The sequence below is a fragment of the Crassostrea angulata genome, chromosome 5 (assembly GCF_025612915.1).
Source record: "Crassostrea angulata isolate pt1a10 chromosome 5, ASM2561291v2, whole genome shotgun sequence".
NCBI classification, from domain to species: Eukaryota; Metazoa; Mollusca; class Bivalvia; order Ostreida; family Ostreidae; genus Magallana; species Magallana angulata.
The window spans coordinates 29,575,512-29,599,261 of record NC_069115.1 but is presented as its reverse complement, the minus strand read 5'-3'; the positions used below and the strand labels follow the sequence as shown (position 1 = coordinate 29,599,261).

The following is a 23,750-nucleotide window of genomic DNA, read 5'->3' as shown; positions in this document are numbered from 1 at the left end:
GCGATAAAACCGGTAATTTCATTTCCGATGCTTTAATAGCGTGCTCTCGAAGTTGTGACACATTATAGTCAGTAACAGTGATTCCTCTTGCCAACAGAAATGACCTAAGCTCGGGTTTGAGCATGTTTTTAACATCACTGACAACACTCGATTCTGCCATTTTCATTCGAAGCGTCCTTGGATATTTGTACCCACCGAAGCGCACTCGACGGTATTAAATGTACCTCCCTTACTAAAGAGTAAGTATCTCGGAACTTGCGTATTAAAAGACAACATTATTTAATGTTAAATATATAGCAGGAAGACATTTCAGATACAGATATGTTGAAGTACAGCTGTGTATTGTTGTTCTCTTTATTCTTAAAATGTGGTAAGCGCACACTGATTAATTTTATATTTGAAATGCAAGTATTCTACGTAATGTACGATCTGTTTGTTATTTTGTCTGTCAGTTTAATTAACATTAATTGATTATGAAGTAAAAAAAAAAAAAGCTAAATTAAAGTATGCTTATATCTTGCACAGTTATTCCTATTCGGGAAACAGTTGAAGAATTGTCCCGAGCCCGATAAACTGTTGTCCGATGCCGTAGGCTGAGGTCACAATAACTCCACTTCTGCTCAACTGTTTCCCTAGAAGGCGTAAAAATATTTTAATATCAAATTAACTATAGTCTGTCCCAAGTTATTGCTTCCATCAATTTTTGATGATTTTTAATAAAAATACACATACCTGTGAAAGAAATACAATTGAAATCGATGAAAGGGAATATATCCAAGATATCTTCAATAAACAATTATCCCTTTTCACTCATTAAATTTCACAGGAACGAAAACAATTTTCTTATAGAGATTTGTAATGGGAAATGTTAACATCTTTTCTCCATTCGGAATTCACTCGGAATACATCGCGCAATTTTTTAACATTATCATCCGGGCTTTTAAATGGCTGATGCAATGCAAAATCTCCGTAGACTTTCAATTTTTGGATGTGTATTGAAACCTGAAGCGGTAGAGGGGGCGTTTCAAAACAGATAATCTGGACATTTTTCATATTAGTGGATGAACGTAGTTTGAGCACAAAGGTATTTACTATTATTGAAAGATTAAGCAAAAAGTGGTGGAAGCAAAAACTCGGGACATAGTATAGTACTACTTTTTAACCTTGAAAATATTGTCACTTGAACTTGAAATAATTACGTGACCAGGGGCCCATTTCTCAGAAAGGCCTACGTTTATGCGTAAGCTTAGTCCGGACTAAATCAGGGACCAAACCTCAAAACCAGACTAAGTTGCGTTTCACAAAAGGCGGAAACTTAGTCGGGACTAAATTTGGGTTTAAATCTACGCGTGCTAATGGGTAGGCGTAAGTTCTAAGTCGGTGCACAAAAATAGCGAGTGTTTTGTTTCTAAGGCAAAATATGCAGAGAATTTTATTTTTTGGTTTGTTTTATGTGTTATTAAAGAAAACATTCACATTTATTTAAATATTTGTACATGTACGTATAACTTAAAAAATTACCTATTGTTCGATAACTGTTTCTATTTCTAAATAAATTATGATTAAATCAATTTGATAAACCTTATTAAACGTATGTAATATACATTACTACTCGTAATAAAATTTACCTAAAGTATGAAGAATGGGTGTACCCCGATAAATGATATAAAAACAATAATTAAAAAGATGCTTTATTTCTAAATTAAACATGTATTCCCCAACATGATAGATGTATATAAGTACGAATAGATTATTGATTTTTTTAATCAATACTCAGTAAGCATGAACTAGAGTTTAATGTTTCTAATCAAATTTGAACCTGTTAAACGAAACTTATTTTAAAATTATGAATAGGAGCAACTCAAAACGTTTACATTTGTAATTTGTCCTTGTGTGTGGTTGTTTGTTCTTTACCTATACATGTATAACTGAAAACTTAACAACACATATGTATTCTCATTTTTATGTTTTTTACTCCTAGTATCTGTACAAAACCGTATGAAAGCTACATGTATTTTGGAATGTTTATAAACTCGCTTTTAGATACAATCAATTTTTGTTTGTTAAAATATTGCTTAAAATATGTTTTAGAAGCGTGCAGAGTGTGTATCAATTTTATATCTGTTGACAAGCGTTTGTCAAGGTTATCGAATATTATATTTCACACGCACACCTTGAACTTTTGGAAATCAAATTCATTAATCTTATCAATTCTAGGATGAAGTGATCAATTGCGTTCATATTTAACATCGATCGTAATTCTTTTAAAATATGTATGGGGCATATGTACTATCAATGATCTTCGTGCATATTCATATGCATTGTTTATTTGTACTCATTTAATTGAATTGATCTTTAATTACTTAATTTCATTATATTTTTGTTTCATCATATTTAAGATATATATATAAGATATACGTATATCAAGGGATTTTTTTTTTATTTCGAAGTTGTCGACTTGCAATACAAAAGCGTTGTTTTAGCAGTTTTACAACAGTGTGCATTATTTACAAATTTAACTAGTTTGTATTTGTCATACTTATTATATAAACAATTGTATACACCCCCACCCCAATAACCCAAAGCAGATAGGGAAAAAAGTAAAGCTCACATGCACTTAGTCTTGTTAAAACCGCAAAGATTCAAAATGTCTTATCCGGAAGACGATAGGGGATTTTTTAAGATGCCTTTTCCATTAAACTTGCAAAAACCTTCTATTTATAAAACTTTCTTTAAATAGGAAGGATGTCCTTAGATAACTGCTTTTATATCTTTATTTTAATCAAGATACTGTATACAGGGTTATTTTGGTCCCGTGTAATTTCCGTCCTTCTACACTTGCAAAAAGTCTCACTCTGTCGTGACGTCGCCCAGTCACAGCTGTTACTTAAGTTACTTAATCTTAGATATTGAAAATCAACATAAATTCGTCCGCTGACAACGAGGGTGAAATGATTGAAAATTAAACAGGGCGAATTATTCCCTGTTTATGGTGTATATTACTTTCAACCCCCCCCCCCCCCCCGAAAAAAACCAAAACAAAACAATCGATCGATTAAACCAAAAACAGGAAAGGGAGTTGGGGAGACCCCGGCCTCAAATGTTGATAATTTCTGTCTTGTTAATTGTTGACTATTAATATCTTTCAAAACTATTATCATTTGAATCGCAGAAAATCAAGAATCGTTTCCATGTCATTGTCTACATTCTTTCAATATTGGAACAGAGGATGGACAAGGATCATATAATATTATTTATACAGTAGATATTTTCGATTTCAATTGGTTGCTGTTATCATCATGGTCATATTATTTTCTATAAATAATATTGTGAATTGATAAAAAAGAATCAAGCCTTATCCCAGCATCTGAAAATGTCTAAAGATCTACAGTGTCTATGAAGCATACTTCTCATTCTGCAGACGTATTGGGGCATATCCACTGTACCTTGTCCCTGTATTCTAATAATATTTGAAGTTTACACGAACATTGAAGTTTATTTCTATGTATTGTTTCGTTCAATCAATATGTAAGATTGTGCCTCAATATCATCTACAATGCATTTAATTGTCACATATTTGGTTTCTGAAACCTCTTATATATGCCGCTTTCATATCAACTGTATTTCTCTAAAATTTCATTATGTAAAGAAGTGTATAGGCATTTGTTCTACTTTTATTAATATAAAATGTCATGAACAGCTTGAACTATGCATATTCAGTTGTAAAGTATAACATGCGTACTTTCGGGTACTACATGTACTATGAATTGGAAAATTGATCCACCACATATAATCATAGCCTCAAAGCAAAACAAAATACGATATGCGCATGCTTAGTACTCAGCGGAGATGTCTAAGTTTTTCGACATTTAAACCCTAACTTACGCCTTTTTCAGAAACGCAACTTAGACCCGACTTAATATTGGCGTAACTTTGTTAGTCGGACTAACTTCAGCCCAGATTTACGCCTTTTTGAGAAACGGGCCCCAGAAACTAATTGCCATGCAAGATATGTTGATTTTAAAATTAATGAAAATCCATAAATCAACTCCCGTCAGTACTTCAGTACTTTGATTTATTGTACAATACTACATGTAGCGCTCGGCAGAACAACCTAGCTAAGCGCTAGATCTAAATAATCTTGGATATCATTAAGACAACATCATTATGTATTAACAGGAAACACAAACTACGTAAATGTCTATTTCAAACTCAAATGTATTGTACTTCAACCTAAATACTTTTTCAAAGTACATCCTCTTACAATTAAAATACAACATTATTTAATGTTACATTTATACCAGGAAGACTTTCAGATACAGATTTGTTGAAGTACAGCTGTGTATTGCTGTTATCTTTATTCTTAATATGTGGTAAGCGCACATTGATTTATTTTATATTTAAAAAGAATGCAAATCTGCTACATGATGTACGTTTATTTTTTGTATTTTCGTCTGTCAGTTTAATTAACATTAATTGATTATGAAGTTAAAAACGTTAACCTAGTAGCTAAATTCAAGTATGCTTACATCTCACACAGTTACTTTTTGCCTATTCAGGAAACAGTTGAACAGTTGTCCCGATCCCGAAAAACTGTTGTCCGAGGCCGTAGGCTGAGGTCAATAACTCCACTTCTGCTCAACTGTTTCCCTAGAAGACGTAAAAATGTTTTATTATGCAATTAACTAGCACTACTTTTTAACCTTGAAAAAAAATTTACTTGAAGGGAAATAATTACGTGACCGGGTAACCGTTAGACATTTGGTCATGTGCACGGGTAGTAGTGAGTCACGTGTTGACCTTGTTTTGTGTAAATCACGTGTATAAATCGTGATTTATTAAAACTCATTTTTTAACTTTAAATAAGAATTTACAAATAGAGTCTGGTCTTTTCTGCTCTCAGAACACGTTTTGAACTATATACGACCTTGCCTTTAGAAATAAAAAAAATATAAACTCGTAGATAAGTTTGTAAAACGCAGCATTGATCATATAAACTATTTCTTCAGTGGACTATTTTTAATTACTTGAGATAAGTAAAATATAAAACAAACACACGAAAGTTACTGTACATGAAATGGATGTCATATTATATATCGTTATTTTTACTTTCCGCTGCTCTCTGTATATGTACATGTAGTAAGTAATGCTAAATAACTTGTTGATTAACAAAAGTCAATAATTACATGAAAAAGACAATATCCCAACAAAAATACTAGGATATACACGCGTAATGTACATGTATTTTTAGCTCCACAAAAAAAAAAGAAAAAAAAAAAAGAAAAGAAAAGAAATTGAGCGCATGTGATGCGGAAGTTAATCGATGACAAATATATCGCAATCAGATAACGTCGGAACTTGTACAAGTACTGGTTAACCCAAAATGAAAGATCTTAAAGAGTTCAGTTATAATCTTTGGCCCCTCCCCCACATATTTAAATTTTACCTGCAAATTTTACCTGTATTAACAAAGAACAAAATCGTGCGTTGTTCATTTATTTTTTGTTGTTGATAAATTTAATTTTTTATTATCAAAATGATTTCAATTAATCAAGAAACTTAACTTTTTAAGATAAGACAATGTGACCATTTTTTCTAAAGCAATCAATTGCATTCTAAACAATCATTTTCTTAGTCACTTTAACAAAATCAGTACGAGAGAAGAAATTCATGATTTTTATGGTTTGTAGGTTCCGAACTCATATTAAAGCCAGAGACGCCTGCGTTTGTCAAGAGAGGCCAAACTCTGGAGTTAACATGCCAGTCTAATGACCCTAGGGGACTGTATGACTTCTACACGATTGACGTCGAAGGGAGAAGAATAGAATTAGGTTATGGCGGAGGGAGTTTCAAACAATGTGTGTCATTATATACAAATCAAACAATTTTTGAATGTCAGTTTGGGGAAATTTGGAAATTTAAGTTAACCTTGCTAAACCCCATACATAACCAGACAATCGAATGCAGCAGAATTTTTACTTACAACCGAACATCGTTGATCATCAGTACTACGATCTTTGTACAAGGTAATTATACATGGGTAATTGAAACTAACAGGAACTACTACTAGTATTTAAGGCATGAATGAATTCCAATTTTAGCCGTCTCAGGTCATTGTCTTTTCTTCAAAATCTTCTCGATGAGAATTGAAAAAATGTAAATTGCGCCCATATTGTATTTTCTAAAAAAAAAAAAAAACTCCATAACAAATATGCGTTTTTGTCCCGTCTATCCTTTTAAAATTCAACTTACTTGTGTTTGTAATATGATATACCTACAAATAAATGTGTACAACGCACATTTGCCATTTTTCTTTAGAGTTATCACATAGTTTTATTAGTTGTAATCCTTCTATTTGTTTGGTTTATTTAAACAACAAAATGATTTCTTTGGTGATTTATCCAGGATATGAAGGTAGAGACATTGCAGAAAAAATACATATCCCGCTTTGGCGGGTTGTGTACTGATTTATTTCCGTATATATTTACATCCACCAACCATGATTTGCTAAATTTCTTATGAAAATTGATTGCAATTCATAGCTCTGTAGAAACTAACAGGACTGAAATCTATACGCCTCGTTTATCGATTGATCGAAATTTCATTGACCTAAGAAAAATCACAGACTGCATTAAATAATCATGAGGATGTCAGACCCAAATTCCCGCAGAAGAAGATTTGGCTGTTTCTTTTGTTCTAACGTACTGATGTACAATAACAATAATTTAGATAATTTTACATACTTTTTACGATTAATTCAGTAAAAAGTCTACAGATAAAGCCCGAAATGATGCTATCATGATAGATTTGATCACGCTCCGACCGAAATTATCACCTCATAATATTCGAAGAATGATTTCTTATTACTTATATGTTTTGAATGTTCAGGTATCAGGAATCGTACGATTAAATCTTTGAATATTGACACATGTTCTTGATTTACATTTCTTTTAATTATGCGAAATATTGGAATGTACAATACAAAATCAATTCGTAGTGTTATCACAGACAAAGACACTGCTATCTATCTATCTATCTATCTATCTATCTATCTATCTATCTATCTATCTATCTATCTATCTATCTATCTATCTATCTATCTATCTATCTATCTATCTATCTATCTATCTATCTATCTATCTATCTATCTATCTATCAACATGCACATCTATTCATCTATTCTTTTCGAGTCAATCGCTTAAGAAAAAAGGGTCACAAACCAAGACTAATTTCTCATCTATTTAGTTACAATGTTACAATGCTTTATTCTTCACCTGATTAACTATTTAAGGAGGATGTGAGGACATCTTGTACATTTGAGGATACGATTGTAAACATTTCTTGGACTGGATTGTTTCGAATTCTTCCCGAAACTGGCCAAAAATGTTACCAAAAGATACAAAAGCAATAAATATGAAGTCCTACATGCCATTTTGTTTGAAAGGTATAATGCATACAAGAACAGGACGATGTCTTTTTAATCACATCAGAACAGCTGTCGAAAGATGGCCGCACATCCCCCTTAAACCGTTGATACCATACAGAAGGCGTCATGCATTTTTATCCACTCTTGTTCGACAAATATTTTTATAGTTTATTATAAACGTTGAGGTCGCTGAAAATATTCTTTAACTACACTGAAGGTGAATTTACATATATCCCTATTTATTTTTCTAGAAGTAATAATTTGGTAAGAGTAATAATGTAAAGAAATTTAAAGTACCATCACTAAGGATGAATTATATTTCCAGTTTCAGAAACAAACATGAATACTTTCATTCTATTTATAGAAAGTTCATAAATGCATAATAGAAGTAAAACAATTTTTTTCTCCTTACAGTTCCTGTATCAACACTGACATTATCAACACCTCAGACAACGGTCAGGGCATCAAGATCCATCAACATCACTTGTATAACAGATGACCTTGTTAGACCTGCAGCAAGCATCACTTGGTATAAAGAAAACTCTGGAATCTTCACTCAGATAACCACTTCGATTCAACATGACGCTAACGATCTGTATAGAACAGTCTCAGTCCTACAGTATACGGGTGTACCAGAGGACAACGGTCAACAGGTGTACTGTAGGGCCAGCAACATCGAGGGAGAACATGTAGAATCCAATAGATACACTCTCAATGTGACGTGTAAGTAATGAATCTTTCTCTCTTCACAGTGTTCTGATATATTATTTATGCCCAGTTTGTTTTAAATGTAAGCGAACAATTTTCCCCAATACAGAATTCCATAACTTTGCAATTATGTACATTACATGTGCATGTTAAGCGATTTAAAGACAGTAACGAGCTACTATTAAACCGCTAATTAGGTCAAGAATATATTTAAAATTAGATAAACCCGCTCTTAATAATGTATCTATTATTGTTTTATTACTTAATGATTATTCTTGTAATACAAGACAACTTTTCATCGTTAATTAAGTGGTCATCGCTTTAAAATACTTATATTTTGATCGCTTTGTTCGAGTGATCCAAACAAAAAGAAATACAATTCTGTATTCAATTGTACACCTGTCTTTTATATTAGATATTGCAGAGGTACAAATTTTTCCTGTCAATAGCCTGAACATAGAAGTTGGAACAAAACAGGTTTGGATATATTGTCATGTTCCAAACGCAAACCCGGGAAAAGTATCCTATAAGTGGACAAAGTCAAATTCACTCGTATCCACAGTAGTTTCTTCCGCACCAATGTATGTCATTGAATCAGCTGTTGAGAAGGACACGGGAAACTACACATGTACCGCTATCAACTCTGCTGGAAACTCAAGTGGAACAGTCGACATCTATGTACAGTGTGAGACTAATGAACATTCCCCATATAACTGTAATACATGTATATAAAATTGGCAACGTTAATGTCTTTTACGTAGCAATGCTGTTTTTATACATTAAAAATGAAAGACCTAAAATATATTTGTATGAGTATTTCAAATTAATAGCATAACAAACTAGAAACATTATTGTAGGCTAAATGAAAATTATTAAGGTCTTCCGTTTCCAACGGAAGACCTTTCTATTATTGTGCGGGAAAAAATTAAGATTATTCTTATTTTTCTTTTTTTTTTTTTGTTTCCTAGACGCGACTTTTGAGGCTTCATATCTTGCTCATTTCTGAACGGTTTTTGCTCAAATTTTCAGGGCTAATGTACTTGACAAAATACTATCTTAAGCAATTCATAAAATGTAGAATTCCCTTTCCGTTAAAGAGTTATTCCCCTTTTAAATTTTTTTAGGGCCTTTTGTTTCCAGACAAAGGCTCCGAGACTATGATAGCTGGGAATAGGAATCCAACGAATTTGAATAACAGAGACATTGTAGTTGTGCACATCTGTTTTTGTTTTAAGATTACGTTTTTTATTTAGGAAAAGGTAGGGGGTCAAAAAACAGGATTCAAAAAAGTGCGAAAATTCAGACATGTTTTCCTTTATATCTTTTAAACGAAAAATATTTTGATAAGACATGTAGAATAAAAGTTGTGCAAAATATCAAGGGCTTTCATTTGACACCAATAAAAAAGGGCTGGCCCTTAAATTAAGGGCCAATGGCCCCTAAAAAAATTTGCTTAATAACTCAAAAACGGTTAAAATTTTGATATGGCTGTCGCTGGAAAAGTTGTTTGTTGGGATCTCATGAAGGTCGTTTCAATGTTATTTTGTAAGTGATTTGTGTAGTATGAGTGTAAAAAGCTTTACATGTTAGCATGTACCTGTTTTTATTTGACAAGTTAACGAAAGACTTTGTGCGTACAACTGGCATGAAGTTACCGCAGAAAGTATGCTGGTTTATACAGGAGGCATTAATTCATAAGAATTTTTTTTTTTTAGAATACATGCTTTTTTTAGGAGTTTAAGTCATTGCTGTTAAGTTTTTATAATGCACAATCCTTAAAACGGGTTTTGGAAAACAAATCATTGTTTTTCTTTTCTAGTAAACCACAAAATATGGAATTAAAAAAATCTATGCATTACATTTTCGTTATTAACTCCATGCATTTAAAAATATACCTTGAATCAGAGCTGTGTGTGTGTACCATTACGTAAGCTCACCCTCGTCCGCGGCCGAGAAAATCGGGGCACGATAGTCGCGGCTTGAATACCTAGCGGTCAGCGGTTATCTAATACACAAGAGTTGCGTCTCTCATATATGAGTTTATTTATCCGCAAACTCAAGAATTGTTTTCGTTTTGATTACACATATTTTTTTATGAATTAAACAATTTGGTGTCAATTAAGAAATCGTTCAGTTAATTAATAAAAGCAATGTCATTCTCAATCTAAAGCAATAATAGACATAGATCAATTATGGGTTTTAAGTTTAAAATACATAACTTCTATTTGATAGAGTAAGGTCATTATACGGCAATCATTTCAAAGCTTCCTGGATTCTGAGCTGTGCGGTTCTGTGCGTTGTACCTTTACGTAATCTATCGTTCACCCACGGCCGAGGAGATCAGCCACGGCTGCACTACTTAGCGGTTATTTAATACACAAGATTGGCACACCGAGACGCACACTTCCATGCATATGAAGGTGTTTGAGTTAATATAGCCGTAAATACAAGAACTGTTTTAATTTTATGTTATAAAAGTTTGTCCATTTTGGATTTATTTAATTAAATTTGAGTGTAAATGAATATTAATGAACGATATTACTCCAAATCGGAAACATCGTCAGACAGAAATTAATGGTTGGTTTGTTTATGTAAAATATTTTATAAACTGTACAAATAATGTTTTAAATCAACAACAACAACAACCCCTAAATATTAAACATTTAAATGATGATCATCCATCGCACATGGCTGAGGAGATCCGGCGCGAGTGGACAAGTGACCCGCGGTCGGTTCGTGATCTTCTACATGTACCTTATCACGCGCTCATGTTTCAAATTTTGCACGGACACAACTATATTTTGTTATGTTTTCAACTATTATATTGGTTTTATATGAAAAGATAAATTTATTTTACTTGTATAGTTGATTAAGCATTGATGTATACGATAGCGTACAAGGTATAGTTTAAAAATCAAATCAAATTATAATCAAAGTTCCATGTTACATGTTTGCGGTAGGTGCTAGCACGATAAAAGAATGTCCTGAGTTGAGGCATTCGATGATTATTTAAAAGAATATTCACATGAGTTTTAAACAACTTTAGATTAGATTCTATCGGTCATATATTAATCACTTCTGTAGTTTTTCTACATGTTCGTTTCATTGTGGAAGCGAACTCATTGCTGCCCCCCCCCCCCCCCCCCCCTGACAGGAGCTCGCGCTGTATTTTTTTTTAATTGGCGAAAAGATATCAAGATCTGTCGAAGTCATTTTTGGTGGCTTCTTCTTATGTGTAACATTTTGTTTCACTTTCCCACCCCTTTGTTTATTCGGTCAGTCTGTGTTAATTCAATCGCCACGTGCGACCGAGAATCGTGTGTCGCTTCAGCGCACACAGCTCAGAACATATATAGCCCCGGGTCATCAATTGTTATGTAATTGAGTGACAGTTGAAATGGTGCGTTTACTACATAAAATAATAAATTAAAAAAAATCATCCAGAAAAAAGGTTACCGTAACTCAATAGTCAATACCAAAAATAAAATCCGTATGATTACAAACTTAAATCGGTTTTACAGTATTCGACGGGATTTGATTTTTCTTTTAACATTAGTATTTTTATTGGTTTCAGAGAATACGATGTAAAAATACAAATAGTAAATAAATCTGATATTATTTACATTGATAATATTGAAAAATATTTAAAATTAAATTAGTCACATTCGTTAGAAAACAATGTTATACAAACATCCGATCATTTTTTCCTATGTCGTATCATTTGCGTAAATAAATATGGTCTGTACATATTCATGTAGCTCAGAAAAATTCAAATGATTTAACAACAAAGAAAGTTGTAATTACTATTTCTGATTTTTTTTTCCAAAGTAATTTAACATGGTATTGAAAAGAACAAGAAATAATAATGATTTAAATTTTTGACTCAATATTCGTATATATTACCTATGAATCGTATGGTTCTTGGTAATAAACAATACAATACAATACCGGCGCTCCTTACACGTATAACGGCGTACAGTGTATAGATTATCATTATCTATTTGAATTAAGTACCATACGTAAAGATTCCCATAATGATAATAATAATTGTTTTCCGTTAACAGTGGTTTAAATAATTAGAATAATTACTTGTAAAAAATATCTAGAATCGGGATTCCAAAGAACTTACTTCCTGCAATTCATAGAAATGATCAGTATATTTTCTTTCTATGTTTACATTTAATTTTGTTCAAATAATTAATAAATTTTCTATCATTTAAATTGTGTGCTTCATCAAATACTGATTCCGATTACCTTGAAGTCATTAATTTTTCCATTGGTTATTGACAAAAAAAAAGAGACGCTTGACCATCCAATGAAAACAAATATAAAGAGTTTGATTGACAGGTTCAGTCAGGTTTCACCCGATGTCTTGTAAGTTAAAGTTGATTAAGGCTTGTTCCAACAGAAATCATGTTTTGCTAACTGTATTTAATATTTTTTTTTATTTATAGCGAATTTTAATATTGTACAGTCATTTTACCGGTAACGAATCAGTATGCGGTTTCGTCGTGCATGCAACTATTACTATCGGAATTCCAAATGTTTTTATTTTTTGTTTAAATCGCGTTTCTTTGTCCTTCTAAATTGTAGTATCAAACTTCCGAAAATATAAAGGATGAATTACGGAGACAGTAATTTCAACACCCTCTCCATTTTCCTAGTTTCGTATTCGTTTCCCAGTATCGAATTAAGCGCCCTTTATCACTTCTGACCGAATATTTTGAGGCGAATTGATTTCAAAAATATACTGGAGGTACATGTTAATGGACTTATAAATGAAGAAGGAAAAACAATTGTGGGAATATGTCATTTAAACAAATAATATGATCGTTATTTTTATCATACCGTTTTCCCGTCAAATTGAAACTGGACTTGAACAGTTTTCATTTGCGTTACTTTATAATATTGAGTTTTCATAAAAACACTTTATAATAGTAATTGATGATAAGTAGTTGCCATTTTCCTTTGTTTTTCCCGTATATCTATCAATATATGCAGCCAAATAATACTTCTGTCGCAATGAACCGAAACTAGGAAAACTACACGTGGTTCAATCTGATACTGGCAAATACTCGTTACCGGTAAAACGACTGTACCAGTACTGAAACATCGTATAAAAACGTTATATATACATGTACTCTGTAACTAGTCGTCTTTTAATACATATACATGTACCTTTCTTTTGTTTGTTAAAAATAAATTCAATTTTGTAAAAAGATAAGTATTTCATTTCTTCTAGATTTTTTTTTCATGAAAATACATACAAAAGAGTTTTGCCAATCACAAACAGTTTAAAGTACATGTAATGTAAAACACGGGCGCCATTTTGAAACAAATTGTCAGAGAGTTCCGAATGAAATCTGATGAACGTTTCACATGGTTCTCGCACGCTTTGCTCGAAACGATTTACACGCTTTGTCCGAAACGCTAAACGGTTTACACGAAACGCTAAATACGATTCACACGAAACGCTAAACGGTTAACACGAAAAGTTTCTTGCACGTAAGTCACACGCTTTTTTGGTGTAGTAGTACGTTTCAGGGTCTGTAAATTTTGTCAGCATGCAACAATTCTAAATTGCACATTGTCTTAAAAAATTTAGAAATATCTAAATAAAGAAGTTATCTTAGAGGAAAGGTTACATGTTTTGTAAACGGGTTCGGTTTAAAAAAAAACACAATTCCTGACATGACACATGAGTACATACTGTTTATAACAATGCTTGCTACCCTCTGAAAATTTAACTCGCCATTAAATATCTCATTTTTTAAATAATGTTTGTTACGATTACATAAACTGTGTGCGACAAATAGTTTTCCTGAAACATTTTCTTATTTTCTTTTTCAAAACACGTTTTATATGCCGGCTTTCAATCACAACACGTTTTTATAACAAAAGCAGAACTGAAAGTTTAGTAATTATAATCGTTTGACACCATATCACATATATTTTCAACTCGCAGCAACAACGGAAGACCTACTCGTGGCTTTGCCACGAGCTCTGCTCTAGTTCTTCTTTTCTTTTATGGTAGCAAGACCTATGAAACCAAAAATTACACTAGTTGATTGTGACGTCACTAGTGCCACGATTTTATGGACTGTATCTACATCTCTAAACTTTCGATACACCCCACCATTTCAACAGGAAACTCTTCAACTCAGCGAAGAGAACGAAGGATTTTTGAATTATAGTTATGAAAATATTGAAACAAACCTGAGTTCTGTATATATCTATCGAGCGACTGACCTTTACCCTTCTACACAATACAAATTCAGAATCGTGGCCTCCAATGTACATGGTTCTTCAGTTTCAGACAGTCGTGCATGCTTCACAACCGGAAAACCTTTTGCAAGTACATACTTACATGTTTGAAACATGTGGCTGAAACAAACTTAATTTGAACTTTTGCCATCTTTAGCATCTACGAATATACTGTAGGAGATATAATACTGACCTTTAAATGATATCATTAAAACCTTTTTCTAATACTTTGCTTACTTTTCAGGTGAATCAAAAGATTGTGACAAGGGATTCATTATTGGCGGGTCACTAGGTGGCGTTTTCTTTCTAATGATCCTTAGTGGAGGATCTGCCTTCTTCATATACCTCAAGGTAAAATACATTGCCTGCAATCATTTAATTCTAGTAAATATAACTTAATTATTGATTGAAAGTGTAATATAATTATTTTTGTCTTATCCTCAATGAATTTTTAATCATTGTTTCTACATTTTAAAGCAAGGATTATAAAATTGCTTGACATATTTCCGAAAATTAGTTTATAAACTAAGCAGTAATATTTAGGAAATTGGACCCACAGGGGATGTTATGTAACACTATGTGATTTTAGTGGCTCCCAGTTGTGCATTGTTTTTAATACAGAATATTAAACATTTTTAGATAAACCGAAAGAAACAACGAAGAGGTAAACGTAGATAATAGAAGAGTTATACGATTTTAGAGAGAGAGAGAGAGAGAGAGAGAGAGAGAGAGATTTAATTCATATTTTCTTTAATTATAGCAGAACAGAATGACCATTACGTTCATCATATTTGTTCAACGAATGAACATCCTTACCAAGATATCTCCGATCAGAATAAAGGTATTATATTTTTCCATTTATGTTTTTGCAATTGAAAATATAAACAGGTTTTGAAATTGACTTTACAAATGAAATGTTATAAATATTTGTATAACTTGTGTAGCATTTTACGAAACAGGTGCAGTCAAAGTGACTGAAAGGTATGTAATTTTTTTTGTTTGCTTGAGAGAGAAGTTGTGTTTCCTTATACAGTCGATGACTCCCAGAGTTAAGATATGTTTATTTTTTTTTACAAAAGAGCTAGGCTGGTTTCAAATTTAATGTTAAACATGAGTTCTCTTAATTTATATTTAACAACAGGTGGAAAATTATGAGTAAAATTGCATAGAGATAGTTAAATGCATCCATACTTTTAAGGGAAAGAACATTTGTTCGAAATTATGCCCATTTTTATTTATACAAGTATTCAATACTCAAATTTTGGGAGATATTATGCCTTAAAAAATTACTATTTTTCATATACACAAGGTGGTTTTATTCGTAATTTTTTTTCACAGAGCTGAGTATATGGAATTAGAGGACAATATTTATACAAACGATGACGGACAATGACCTTACAGTAAGTTATGTTTTTTCTACCTACATAAACTTCACTATCTCTTAAAAACACTTATTTTACTTTTATTTTAATTTCTCATGAAAATTTTATTTTGCTGTAAATTCTTTGTATTTCAATTTAGATCAATACATTAAAAAACTCAGGGAGAAATTCTACACAAACTTCAATTTAAATTTTGTTAAATTTTTTAGAATATATAATTTATGTCTCTGTTTGTACTGTTTTTTCAAATTCATATCTACTAAGTAACTATGAACTAAACGTTTTTATTTTGTAGTATATGTATATGAACTAAAATAAACATAATCAAAATAAACGAGTTCTCATTTGTTAAAGTTTTTATTCAATAAAAACAAATGCAAGGTCTCAAAAAATTGTAAGCGAAATGACATTCACATTAATACGTCAAGTTCATATTGATAATGACTCCTTTAATCGTTTCAGGGTTTTTTTTGTTCTTACAGATTAAAGCACTGATTTGTGTAACTACAGATACTAAAGATGATTGCTATGTGATTTGTAATTCATAAATGCATGTATTACACAATCTTGAATAAATCCTAAACCAGTATTGGCTGATTTGCATACTTATTCAGCTTATTGTTTCCGAAAGGTAGCTATTCTTATTCTTTTTTCAATAAAAAATTGGTTATTTCCATATATTATTAATCATGAGCGCAACAAAGAAGATCTGTTAAACAACCGACAATAACTCAAATAACATATTTTTTAAGTTTAGAAAAAGGTTATTAAAACTTTATGTACCCTGACAAATAGAAAATCTAAAAAATAATCCCATTTAATCTATCAAAGAAAGATATTTTTTCATCCATTACAAAGAAATAATGCACTGTAAAACAAAATTTTAAAATATCATTTTATATTGTATATAGAAAATGATTTGAATTTACGATTTCCCATTATACGAAACACAAATTTACGATTTTAACATTAGTATTAAATGTATAAATGCTCTGGATGCTTAAAAAGTCGCCACAATGCTTATGATTATCTATCTGCTATACTATGCATTCTTGACTTGTAGTAAGGCAATTTAAGATATTGTTCTAAGAAATAACATCGTTAATTCAATATCTATGATGAAAACTCAACTGTTTTCATTATATTGGGATAGGCCAATTTTTAAGTTTGTTCATTGGATATATGGATGCCAAAAATGCACACGTTGTCAAATCACATACCATTTAAATCAAAACTATATGAATCTTCTCCAGTTTTATTCAATAAGGTAGAGGACTTCAAAGAAAATGATTTCGCAATTCCTAGAGTTTACACTCTCATGTTTATAAGTTTTTATCTATTTCGTTTTTTAAAATAATCATCATAATATTTACCACGATTATTCTTTTAATACCAGCAGTGAAAGTGTGTTGTTTAAAGATAATAAGGGTAATACAATGCACATCATTTTATATAATGCACATCATTTTATCAATATATTACGAAAAGGTAATTTTTTGAACTTTAAAGGGACATAATTTATTTGAACAATTAAATTTCTTTTAAATTTTAATGTTTTTATCGTTTCAGTGTCATCTTTCTGATGCTCAATTTGAATATTGGAAATCGTGTAATAAGCGAAATACAGAGATCACGAATTCGAGCTTTGTTTACATAATGAATAATTATAAGTTATGTATCTTGCTTATAACGCGACAACCAACAGTCACATTTTGATTGCTTGTTGGAAATATCTAAAAAAACCCCACTTTGTTTAATCTATATAAGCCGCATCTGATGCTATTTGAGAGAGGTTGGAAACCAGATCCAAATGGTGTCTATATGATAAGCCGTATGACATGTGGTAATGACGAACGTTGTTCAAAATCAAAAGTCCAAAGCAAATATACAAAACAGGAGCAGAGCAAACACGGGCCTCTAAAAAAATTAAAGGTAGGATCAGGTGCCATAGAGTAGTGAGCATCTTCTGCTGACTGGTTACACCCGCCATGTGCTCTTTGTCGTAATCGGGAAAAAACGGGAAAGGTCTGTAGACATATAGGTGATTAATTATGGTCTAAAAATAAGTATTACACATTCAGTCAGCATGCGAGCCAGTGTAAGATTGTATTTGCTGACAAGGTCGTTGTATCGACCATAGAACTAACGAAAAGATTACTTCAATATAGACAGTTGATAATACTGTTTTCTCAACTTTTTTGTCAATAGATTGCCCCGCCTTCGCAACTGTTCATTGATAGAGCATGTCCTAGCTGCAATAATGTAGCCCTCTAGATTTTTTGGGGGAGAGGGCTAGAACTCCATTGGATCTCCATAATGGTGCAAGTGCGGAAGTGAATCACTCCCGCAACGATTTCGACTCAAATCGTATATAAATGATAATAACATTTGCATTTCTTACCTGAACTAAAACATTGTAGTTGCGTATGGCATTAATTAATCCAAAAATATCAAGTGTATTCCGTATATCGGTTATTTTTTTGTGTATGTCAACAATGCAGGTTGAAGTTGTCCGCTATGATTACTGACCTTGATCGGTTTTATTTTGGGACAGCTAATGAGAATTCAGAAGCCGATCTTGAACTGAGTATAGGAATTCTCCTATTTTTAACATAATTAACGCGGTATATATGAATGTTCCATTATATGCCATTTCCTTGAATGATGTTTTAGAGATAGAACGAGGTGAGACTGCTTATTTACATTGACATTCACGTTATCAAGCCCATCAATACTTCAAGCGGAAATCCCACAAAATCACGCGAGAACTGTCATGGCTGCTGAAAAAGACGACTGGTAAACATGCTGTTATGTTTTATCTGGTTTTGATTTATGTACGGTTAGTTTGTTTAACCTGAATCAAAAAATCATTTCATCTAAAAGAATATAAAAACGATCTTTTCAGGCCGAAGTCAGCCGCATGAAAAAATTTATATTTTGCATCATTACGGAGATCCTATGGAATTGTAGCCTCCTCCAGTATACATCAGATATATAAAAATCAGAGAGGGCTACATTATTGCAGCTAAGTATGCCCTTGCGTATCGAATTAATTGAGAGACAATAATTCCATATGCAGTTGATGAAGGTATTATTCAACATATTAAGTAAGGAAAGTCTGTATAATATAGGGTTATGCATATTTTGCACGATAAATGTTTGTGAGAATTAATTAAAATTTTGCGCATTCAAATGAAAATGTATCTACAAAATCAGTTTGTTTACAAAACTAAATCTCATAAAAATACATCGATGATGATGCCAAATACATGTACCTTATTTCTTTACAACTTTAGAAATTAACGTGAACAGTATCAATGAACATAAAAACACCGTATTCACAAACGGTCGAAGAATCAGTAAAATAGAATTTATTAAAATCTTTTACTTTTTTCTTTTCTTTTGTTTCCGAAAGCGTTAGTGAACTATCAACTTGCCGACCGCGCTTTCTTGTTTAAATACTACAAGTTCGCAACATCAAGTAATGATGATATTTGATCCGCATCGGCCAGTAATCGATTTCAAATTATCTCCATTCCTTTTGTAATTTGCAGAGAGTTTATGAATTTTAAAGCTTTACGAAAAACCTTAAACATTTCTGTTTTTAAACAAAATCATTAAATCTGACATGTATAGCCTTAGCAACAAAAATTTGAAAAGTGAAACTTGCATTTATATATCCAGCTTAGAAAGATTACAAATATTTCCGACAAAGGCAAACAAAGCGTTAAATAAAACTTCCCTAAAAAGGACATTGAGGTAATTAATTTGTACTGAATAACGCAGTTAAATTTATTTCATTTTATTCGTTTGTATTATATTGTCTTAAAACAAAGGATTTACCTGGTTATTGTTTCAAATATTCTTCTTCTTGAGTAGAAATGGAAACATATACATGTATATTGAGGTCTATTGTGTTTTTCTCTATATTTTTCTCGTGTGGTAAGTACCTATTTTCCTTGATTGTCTTTTATGTTATGACCTTTGACACTTGTTTGCAGTGCCCCCTCTCAACTTAAAAAAAACAACAACCCAGTTTGCATGGCACAGTTAATAGTATTCACATATTGTTAACAATGTATCTATGGTTACTATAAAATTAGTAGCCAATATTTCTGAAGGAACATCGGATAGTCCCTCCTGAGAAAGATGAGTGTCTAGTGTTGTGGTCTTGACTTAATACATGTACAGGTTTTTAGAATAATTAGTAGAACCATTGTAGCAAAATCGTTTTGTTAATGGTAAAACATACGTATAGACAAAAAAGAGAGCAAAATGAACATTTTGAAATATTATTTTTGATAAAAGATCTCAATCTCATACTGAGTCCTCGACCATACGCTGTCGTCAAAAAAGGCCGAGAGCTTGAACTTACATGTCAGTCCAACAGGTCTGGTGGTGTGTATTGGTTTTCTACAGTCGACGACCACGGAAGGCAAATCGAACTTGGTACCGGTGGAGGTGACTTTAAATATTGTGTAAATCAAACACAATTAGTTACAATCGAATGTAGTTTTGAAGAACCTTGGACATTCAAATTAACATTGCTAGCACCAGTTCATAACCAAATTATCTTTTGTGCTCGAACGCTAAACCGTGTGGTCTCAAATTCAAATACTACAATTTTAATACAAGGTAAGCTACCATGGATTTGAGACTTCAACATTCTCATTCAAACACCCTTATCCTTAATATTATTTCTTTGTATTAACCTTCAGACAAATTGATTTGTTCTTTTCCTCTGCAAACAGTACCTGTATCAACGGTGACTCTGTCACCATTACAATCGGCGGTCGAGGATGGTAAGGGAAAAAACATAACTTGTGTGACAAATGACTGTCGCCCTCCGGCAAACATTACCTGGTTTAAAGGAAACTCAGAAGTAACCAATCAGATAACCTCTACCATAGAGAATAGGTCTACCAACCTGACGAGGACTATTTCAGTGCTACATTATACGGGTATTGGGGATGATTATGGTAAAGTGGTGTATTGTAGAGCCAACAACATTGAGGGAGAACATGTAGAATCAAACAGATATGTTATAAACGTGACAAGTATGGATCTCTCTCTCTCTCCTTCTCTCTCTCTCCTTCTCTCTCTCTCTCTCTCTCTCTCTCTCTGCTGAATTGATTTACTAGTACTACGACAATGATGACAATAGAAAAGGTTGTAAAAATTTAGATGAGAAAAACGTAACGTCAGGTTCAAAAAGGTATTCTTGATGTAGAGAGCAGATCAAATGAGTATTTCGAATGAACATATATAGATTCTATCAAATGCCGAACATTCCTTTAAAAGGAATAATTATTTAATATCTGATGCTCTACTTCTAAATGTGGAGCTCTTAATGTGCATTGAATTATAACTTGATGACACTTCACACACTTGGATCCGCCAAAGCGTGTCCACCACCTGACTCTCATTTTTCTCTTTCGAGCTAGTTTAATTATCGAAAATGAAAGTAGGTTTTTGATTTATTTCTAAAAATTCTTTATCAGGTTAAATTCAGTTATAGTTTACAGACTTCATATCCCAAATGTTGAAATACCAAATGTATAAGCAGTTACTCTGGTGCATGCGTTTCTTAGTTTATTGACGAAATGTCTTGATTTATAAGTATTGATTTACCACTCTATAATAAAGAAGTAAACATACTTAAAATAGCAATCCTGAAGCTATAAACAAGCTTTGGATTCGGTTGGTTATATGAACACACAAAAAGGTGACATAGAAAATGTCGGATCTGTTCATAAGTTGACTTTATATGAAACTAGCTGAAGATTTGAACTTTGAGCGATGAAATAGTACATGTATAATAGTAAATTTAAGTTTGTCTACATACATGGAGGTTGAATATGGAAATGAAAAAGAAATAGTTGAAACTATAAGTTATTAAACAAAAGAAAATTAATCTAATTTAATCTAAGCGATAGAAAGAATCATAGAATATCTGGAAAAAGATCATCCTTCATACGAAAAATTAAGTAAGCGGTTTATTTTAATTAAAATGAATAAAAATCATTTTAGCAATACCAATAGTGAGGCCAGAAATACTTTTAGTTGAGTGTGAGGATGTTTCTGCAAAGATATTTTGGACAGAACCCTCCGATCACAGTTCCTTGAATTCATCTCTTCCACAAACGTTTCTTCAAATAAGCACAGAAAATAATGCTTTTGTGAACTGCACGTATGAAAGAATTGAAACTAATAAGAGCAATTTCTATATTTATGAAGTAATCAATTTAAAACCTAATACAAAATACAGATTTAAATTCATGGTCTCTGATGGATTTAAAAGTGATTCCATGAACATTCAGACATGTTTCACGGATGAAGAAAAAGTTAAAAGTAAGTATTTGTGATTATCAGATTTAAAATTACGTAAACATGTTAAAACTTTATACTACTAGAATGTTGCTTTTTTGCTAATATTTATCTTAAACACCAGTAGATATATCGAATTCGTCAATATACTTAAATATTTCTATTTGTTTAACGCACGCCAAAAATGCAGAATTGCCTGATTTGATAATAGGTCATAAAGACGAGAGCAGCATGGGACCAGCTCTTGGTGGAGCAGTAGGTGGCGCCCTGTTTTTGGTGTTATTTGTTAGTGTTGGAGTCGTTACTCTTTATAAACGCAAACAAGTAAGAACTAATATCAATAATCAAATCAATCAATCAATCAATCAATATGTACCTTATATTTAAGTTAATGTTGTCGGAAACCATAATGATCACATATAATCTGCTTTCTAGATTGGATAACATACTTACCGTACTAATATACTGTTATTGTGAACGGTCTCTAGTCTCGGTTTCAAATTTTCCTTCATAATTCTAAATTTTCTGGCTAATAATTTTTAAATGTTTCATGTTTTGAATGTACTTATAAAGTAGAGTTTGCGTACGAAATAAAAAAAAAAGCTCGATGGATCATGTTATAGTCAAACCAATAAATAAGATTTCTATCACAGAATTTGCTTTGATTCGATTTGAAGAAAACCTACACTTTTCATTTTTTTCATATTAGGAAAGTCGAAAAAAGTCAACAGAAGGTAAGGTAATACCATTAAAATTTGATCTAGAGAAAATGAAAGAAAGATGAAAAGAGTTTTATTTGGGATTTTTTTTCTTGCAGTAACATCGAGTGCACACTACGTAGAACACTCTTGTCCTACGACTGATCAAACTTATCAAGAAATCTATTCCAATCAAAACACGGGTAAAGTTGTGTGTGTGTGTGTGTGTGTGTGTGTGTGTGTGTGTGTGTGTGTGTGTGTGTGTGTGTGTGTGTGTGTGTGTGTGTGTGTGTGTGTGTGTGTGTGTGTGTGTGTGTGTGTGTGAAAGAGAAGGTATAAAGAAAGACAATTTCTTGGAAACACTTTTTATTGTAGAATTACAAGAAAAAGATTACGTAGATCATTTATGCCCGGCGACTGATCATCCTTATCAAGATGTTTCAAACCAAATCAAAGGTAATATAATTTATGAGTATGTTCAAAATAAATTATTCTTTGTATGTAATCTAAAGTATGCTACAGTTCAAATTAATCCTCGGTAAATCCATTGCTTAAATGCTACAAATGAAAATTGATCTGACAGTTGAGTCCAGAACTTACTGTTTTAGATCCTGAAAATACGCTTGAAAGGTGTGTATGTTTCTTTATGTGAATAAAATGAAGATAATATAGGGTTTAATAAATATGAATAATCCAGATAGAAACTTCTAAAATTTAAAATGCTTTATTTAATAATCATATTGAGTGATTAATTGTGTTATCAAGGTAGTATTCTTAAAAAAGTTTCCAAAACTTTGATGATTTTTCAGAAAATTAAAAGTATTTACAATCTTTAACACATTTTTTTAAAATTTAATATTTGATTTCAAATGTAGAATAGAATACATGGAAATACCAGACACAATCCTGACGAACGAAGAAAGTCATTATCATACTTTAAAGTAG

The 23,750-nt window shown here is 32.0% G+C and overlaps 3 protein-coding genes across 4 annotated transcripts in view; all 3 read left to right on the top strand.

Annotated features, from left to right (window-relative positions):
* The window catches only part of LOC128183896 (cell adhesion molecule 1-like), a 54,126-nt gene extending 38,324 nt beyond the window's left edge, over window positions 1-15,802 (top strand). For both annotated transcript variants that reach the window (XM_052853116.1, XM_052853115.1), the window contains exon 10: window positions 15,737-15,802. In XM_052853116.1, coding sequence (XP_052709076.1) covers window positions 15,737-15,791 — 55 coding nt within the window. In that variant the 3' untranslated portion in view covers window positions 15,792-15,802. The remainder of the gene's footprint in view (window positions 1-15,736) is intronic.
* On the top strand, window positions 304-15,082 carry LOC128183898 (cell adhesion molecule DSCAM-like). The gene is made up of 7 exons (XM_052853119.1): window positions 304-370; window positions 5,691-6,026; window positions 7,841-8,149; window positions 8,550-8,819; window positions 14,169-14,489; window positions 14,643-14,749; window positions 15,038-15,082. Exons 1-7 carry the CDS (start codon window positions 322-324, stop codon window positions 15,074-15,076), a joined length of 1,431 nt encoding a protein of 476 aa, XP_052709079.1. The 5' UTR covers window positions 304-321; the 3' UTR covers window positions 15,077-15,082.
* A 4,293-nt stretch (window positions 15,803-20,095) lies between the features above and the next one.
* On the top strand, window positions 20,096-23,750 carry LOC128183900 (uncharacterized). The gene is made up of 9 exons (XM_052853120.1): window positions 20,096-20,415; window positions 20,532-20,759; window positions 21,811-22,131; window positions 22,319-22,431; window positions 22,817-22,841; window positions 22,925-23,008; window positions 23,181-23,261; window positions 23,414-23,435; window positions 23,681-23,750. The coding sequence occupies exons 3-9, from the start codon at window positions 22,059-22,061 to the stop codon at window positions 23,748-23,750; spliced, it is 468 nt and encodes a 155-aa protein (XP_052709080.1). The 5' UTR covers window positions 20,096-20,415; window positions 20,532-20,759; window positions 21,811-22,058.